This window comes from Sphaeramia orbicularis, chromosome 14, assembly GCF_902148855.1.
Source record: "Sphaeramia orbicularis chromosome 14, fSphaOr1.1, whole genome shotgun sequence".
Taxonomy (NCBI): Eukaryota; Metazoa; Chordata; class Actinopteri; order Kurtiformes; family Apogonidae; genus Sphaeramia; species Sphaeramia orbicularis.
In genome coordinates this window covers 25,976,147-25,982,146 of record NC_043970.1, presented here as the reverse complement: position 1 = coordinate 25,982,146, position 6,000 = coordinate 25,976,147, and the positions used below count along the sequence as shown (strand labels likewise).

The 6,000-nt window shown below is 38.8% G+C and overlaps 1 protein-coding gene across 2 annotated transcripts in view; it reads right to left on the bottom strand.

The window, feature by feature from the left end:
• The window catches only part of LOC115432845 (Down syndrome cell adhesion molecule-like protein 1 homolog), a 65,254-nt gene that overhangs the window by 19,024 nt on the left and 40,230 nt on the right, over positions 1-6,000 (bottom strand). For both annotated transcript variants that reach the window (XM_030153893.1, XM_030153894.1), the window contains exons 9-16: positions 4,466-4,750; positions 3,771-3,890; positions 3,496-3,672; positions 2,707-2,906; positions 1,857-1,953; positions 870-998; positions 613-780; positions 428-498 (exon numbers count right to left, since the gene is read on the bottom strand). In XM_030153893.1, coding sequence (XP_030009753.1) covers positions 428-498; positions 613-780; positions 870-998; positions 1,857-1,953; positions 2,707-2,906; positions 3,496-3,672; positions 3,771-3,890; positions 4,466-4,750 — 1,247 coding nt within the window. The remainder of the gene's footprint in view (positions 1-427; positions 499-612; positions 781-869; positions 999-1,856; positions 1,954-2,706; positions 2,907-3,495; positions 3,673-3,770; positions 3,891-4,465; positions 4,751-6,000) is intronic.

Sequence of the window (6,000 nt, the reverse complement as noted above, 5' to 3'; positions counted from 1 at the left end):
ATTTTATGTTACATTTTAATGTTACATAACTTTATAATAGACTCATCTTACTGGTCATCACATTAATTATGTTCATTTACAGTTCTATTAAGTCAGAATGCGTCAGAGTTGTCACTGTAAATGACTTAGTGGATAATCTGGACTTCCTACTCTTCTGTGCATCAGAGTGTATGAAGACATTGCTCTACCACCTAATGACACAGTTTCATCTTAGACATAATGTGTCTGCAGTCAACAGAGCACTAATAACATTATGTGTGTCAGGTTTTGCTCATTGTTTGTTGCAACTCAGGAACATACAATAATTATTTAGCTAATCAGAAAGAGCATGATAAATAAATCTAATTTCTAATACCATTATACTCTACAACAATATTTGGTGTTGCTGAAAAATACTCATAGAAGTTATAACGATAAGTATTTTTACCCTCCATGTAACACGTATGCTCTGTGATGTCATTGGCTGGAGGACTACATCCATGGGTGGTCCATCAGGAGCTGATAGGACACAGACAAAATGTCAGTATTTACAGTTTTTTAAACAAAAACAGGAGGAAAGATACATGTGAAAATCATAGAAATCTGTGTGTAGTAGAGAAAACAGGTGCTTACGTGCTTCCTCTGTGCTGATAGTGAGCTCTTTGCTGGGAAGGCTCCGGCCGATCTTATTGTAGGAGTACATGCGGATGCTGTAAACACAGGCTGGGTGAAGCTCTACAATGTTGGCCTGGTTGTTAGTGGGTGAGATGTTCCTGGTTGTGTACATGTGATCCCAAGAGTCTGTCAAAGAGGGAAATAAATAATCAGTGCTTTTACATTTTTAGATATTGAGACACCTAGCATGCAAAGCTTAAGTTCTGAAAACGTACCTGACTTGTTCTTGTACTCGATGTCATAGCTGGTGATGATGCTGTTGCCATCAAACCTTTGGATCCAGCGCAGGTTCATGCTCCTGTCCTTCACCTCCCTCACCTCCAACTCAGGAGGATCAGGTGGTTCTGTGTTAGAGAGAAAAGAGGAGGTGAGAGGCCTTCATCAGCAATGCCTAATTTTACTGAATTATTATAAACATAAAGAGGAGGGCTTTATAGATAGTGATAACATGGGAAATGATTTGGTAAATTCGCTCTAAAAGACCTTAACAGCCACCAGTGACCAAAAGCATTAACTGATCTAAAATGTTTAATAACTTTTGAACTTCTAATCCTATCAATATATTGAAATAATTCACATAAAATGCAGTTTCTCAGCATCACATAAGATCCATCTGGATATTCAGAGTTTCCATACTGAACGTCAACCATCTTCTGCAACACTGATTCACCAGTAAAACCCACGTAGTTTGACAAATGACAGTTTTGTTTTTAATGTTATCGTATTTTACTGAAAAAGTCACTTTTTCTTCAGTTATTTCTGTTTTGATATAATAGCTGTTGAATTTACTCTACAAACATCTACATGATCAGTAAATTAAATATTATAATATCCCTGATTTTCAGTGTAAAATGAAGAGAGTAATATTATAACAAATGGTGAAAAACCACTCAGGAAAGGTTAAATGTGGAGGAAAATTAAAAAAAAAAAAAAAACTCACTTGGAAGTTACCACAAAAATAATTCTGGGTCTTTAAGGGCTAAGCTTTTAAGAACATTTACATGATCAGTAAACTAAATATAGGAAAATACCTGCTTTTCACTGTAAAATGCAGAGAATAATATTATAATAAATGGTGATAAATCACTGAAAAATTATTAGATGTAGAGAAAAATTCATTAGGAAGTTGCCACAAAAATAGTTATCTGTGTTTCATGGTTAAAGAAAGTGTTTGACAGTTGTACGGTATGAGGTAAAGATACCTTGCACAGTGAGCTGGATGAGCCCTCGACCTTCTCCATAGGAGTTGATGGCATGACAGGAGAAGAAAACAGAATCTCCTCGCTCAGCCGGATTCAACTGTGAAAGTAAAGACAAACACACTGAGGTTATAATCTGCCAGAAAATATACAGAAAGCACACAGCAGATATCTAATCCATCATCTAATGCATCTAATCCGCTAAAACATGCTGCAAAAGTCTCACTGAATCTTATCTGGAAGAGAAAAACTAAGACTAGACTTCATTGTACTGATGGGCAAAGCTTTATTAATATGGCACAAGTTCAAATAAATTATTCTGTCAAATGCTGCTGCTACAGAAGAAAATGATTTTATTCTTGTTTAATAAACACTTACGGACAGTACATCTTTAATTTTTCAGCATTAGTTACTAGTATTTTGTTCCATTATTTAAACCCAACTAAGTCTAATTCAATGCCCCTTGTTAGCTTTTTGTACAACAAACTTACAAATACCTCTCAGATCATTATTTACTCTCCTGCATTAAAAATTTGCACACTTTGGGAGTGATTTTGATTTTGCTCTGCATTATATAACATATTAAATCATTCCATAGCATCAGAATTTAAAAGCAATGGATTAGTATGATCACAGTGACAACCAGCCTTATTAGTAATGGTTTGTTTTTTGGAGTAAAATAAAAGTTGAAACACTGTATGGCCTTATTTTGTTTACAAAGCTGCAGTCACTAGGTGTTTCATTCTCATCAGTCCTTTGTATTGTGTTTATAGCGTCTGACATCTGTCAGTTGTATTGTGAAGGGACTATTTGTGAATTTTCCGTCTGCTTGATGTTATATTCTGTATCTGACCTTTAGGGTAGAGATCACTTCATCCCCCTTCTTGTTGATGGTGATAGAGTAGCGAGGGTTTCTCTCAGCGTCAATGACGGTGTCCCCTCTCTCCCAGCGGATGATGATTGGCTGCTCACCCCGTGCTGTACAGTTCAGCTCCTTCGTCTGGCCCTTCCTCGCCATGGTGGTGTTGGGGTGGCTGGTGATCATGGCAGGAACTGAGCAGAATCACATGCACATGTCAGTGTGACGAATAGCATTATATGGAGTAATGAGACGAGGGAACAGGGATGTGATATTAGAAACCGAGGATATATTACAGATGTATAGACATCTCTATTTCTACCCTTGGTTCTACATTTTCATTTCACGCTTCAAGCCCCGCTGGCCCTCTTACTCTACCTCCTCCCTACCTGCTTTTTCCTCTTCTTTCCTACTACTGCATCTCTTCCTTCTTTTACTCACACATAGATTATTGATTGCAGAGGTTCCTGCGGTTTTGTTTTCATAACTAATTCATCAGGCCTTTTCTCATCCAAACATTCAGAAGCAAACCTTCAGACAGCCGGAACACATCAATCAATACCAAAGATACACCCAGATAAGGATGTGCAGGCCAAAGTCAAGGTTTTGTTAGGTTCAGTGAGCTGCACTAGCCTGGGGCAAAACTGCATTTTACTGTAGAAGCGCTGATTCCCCCCAAAAGCTAAATCTTAGCTCTGTCCTCTGGTTGTACAATCCAGGAGACGTGGACAAAGTTAAGAACGGGACTGTGTTCAAGCCAAACACAGAATGATTGACACTTACTCTTGACAGTGAGGATCATGCTTTTACTGATGTCTGAGCCCACTCCGTTGGAGGCCTGACAGAGGTAGTACCCTCGGTCATCTTCAAGCACGTGTCGGATTAGCAAAGAGCCATTTGACATGATCTGGATTCGACCAGTTAGAGGGACCGGGTGGTACTGCTGAGGGTTTCCAACACCTGAAGGATGCAAACATTAGACAAATTGCACTGTGTTCATTTTTTTTTCTCATGGGGTCATGTGCATGTGCTGTTGTTGGGGTAGTGTGATATTTTACCTTTAGCATGTTTCCACATGACTTTTGGAGGTGGGTAACCCTCCACAGAGCAGTTGAGGACTCCTGCCTTACCATAGATACAATCCTGGTTGTTGGGCTGCACCACAAAACGTGGTGGCACTGTTAAAAAAAACAAAAAAGTAAAAAAGTGAAACCCTGGAAGAGTAGCTTGATAAATATGAAATCACAATGGAAATTACAATTACATTTTATTGTGCATTGTAGAATGTATGATGAATAAAATGTCTTTTTAACCTCTTACAATGTTTTTAATCTAAGATGAGATTTATTTTTGTAAAGATAACTTTTATACAACATTTAACTAATGTAATGAGTTAAGTTGGGACCTTATTGAGTTCTGTGTTTAGAATGGGGAACTATGCAAACACTCACTTCCACTTCATTTGTAGATTATTTAGAAAAGGCTTTCTGATAAAGAATTGATGTGACAGGATGGAATGTTCTGTTGTTAGGTATTTAAGACACACATTCAACTACTGACAATACGGAGCTAGAAAAAGTTACCCACAAACCTGGAGAAGTTTTTATTGGCAGTGCTAGGTGAAGTCCAAACATAATCCAAGTATCACACTAATACATGTGCAATGCTAAATTCCCTCTGCAACTTAGCTGTCACATATGATCTGACCTAATTTATCTCCACTATGCGATTATCCCTCCTCTCATTCGCTCACCGGTAACAATCAACTGTCTTTCCCAGCTGACGGTGGCGGCGGCGTTGCTGGCGAGGCAGGTATAGTTCCCGTTGTGCTTCAGTGTCACCTTGGAGATTTGCAGGGAGCTCATGAACTCTTTGGTCTCTATTGCAACGCCAGAGGCGGAGCCTGGCACTATGAGCTGGCCGTCTTTGTGCCAGGTGATGCGTATGGGCATGTCCCCAGATGACACCACACAGGCAATGTACATGAGCTTTCCCACAGAGGTAGAAGGGATATCGAAGGGCTGGATGAGCGGCGGCACTGAGGGAGAGGAAGAGCAGAGTCAGTGGAATAAAGACGGCGATAGACATCGAAGAGTGGCAGTGTGGCCATCTCAAGCAATGCTGAGAAAAAGAGAAGGTCATTGGCCACTGGGCTCCTCTTCTCTGCCCCCCCTTCAGTCCCCATCTCCTGCAGCCCATAATAGCTGCTCTGGTTAGAGTCCAATTGGCAGAAGGAAGTCATTCCGTTGCCATAGTAATGGAGGTTGGGGTGGGGGTACTACAGCTGAGACATCTGGGGGATTTAATCTAGGCTTCATTATTATTCATCTAATTAAATCAGAGACACACTCACACTCAGGCACATGCACACACCCTTAAACACCTCTGCAGCTGCCCTGCTACCATCATTACCCCACTCATAGATGAAACAAAACACAGAGGCACACATAAATCTATCTGAAAAACACCATCTACCTCTGTCATACGCAGCTTTACTGTAAAGATGACCTGACAAATCAGAACACTGGTGTGAAGTTATCCAATAACAGGATAACATCTACATCTTTAGATAAAATCTATAAACACATCAAGGTTATTTACTAAACTGACAAGCTGTTGAAGAATTACCAGAATTACCAAAGCCCTCTAGTGTTACTTCTACAGCTGCAAGGGGAGATTGTAAAGGTGACTTGGAAAGAAAAACATATAAATTCATATGCATTTCACATTTGTCTTTAGTAAATGTACAATAAATCGTATTGACTGTCCATCAGCTGTCAGTTGAATTCATTTTACATGGTGTACCTGAAGTATTAGCTAATTGGTTAGCTAGCAAGCAGTGAAATAATTATTGAAGTGTGACTTATTTTCACCCAGCAAGCTAAAACTAGCATAAGTACTAAAAATGGTTAAACTAAAAGACAGTTAGCTAAATATAGGAATAGAAACTACACCACTTTACAGAATAATTAGTGTTTCATATGCTAAGCTAAAGGTAATAAATACTAAAAGGGTTAACAAACAGTACAAATTAGCTAAATGTAATGATAAATAAACAGCTTAAATAATAAGATAATGGTAATGGTTCAAATTTTATGACAACTATTGTAACAATAGACACCAATAAATACTATTAAAGAAGGTTTATAGTCCATCTCTGCAGAAAATACTAGGTAAAAAAAATTTGAGTGTCATTGTGCTCAGGGGATGGAGCAGAAAAAACAGCTGGAAGATAAGATAAGTTTTGGTAGCAGTAATGAAAAGAGAAGTCCTAGAGAAGTGTGCACT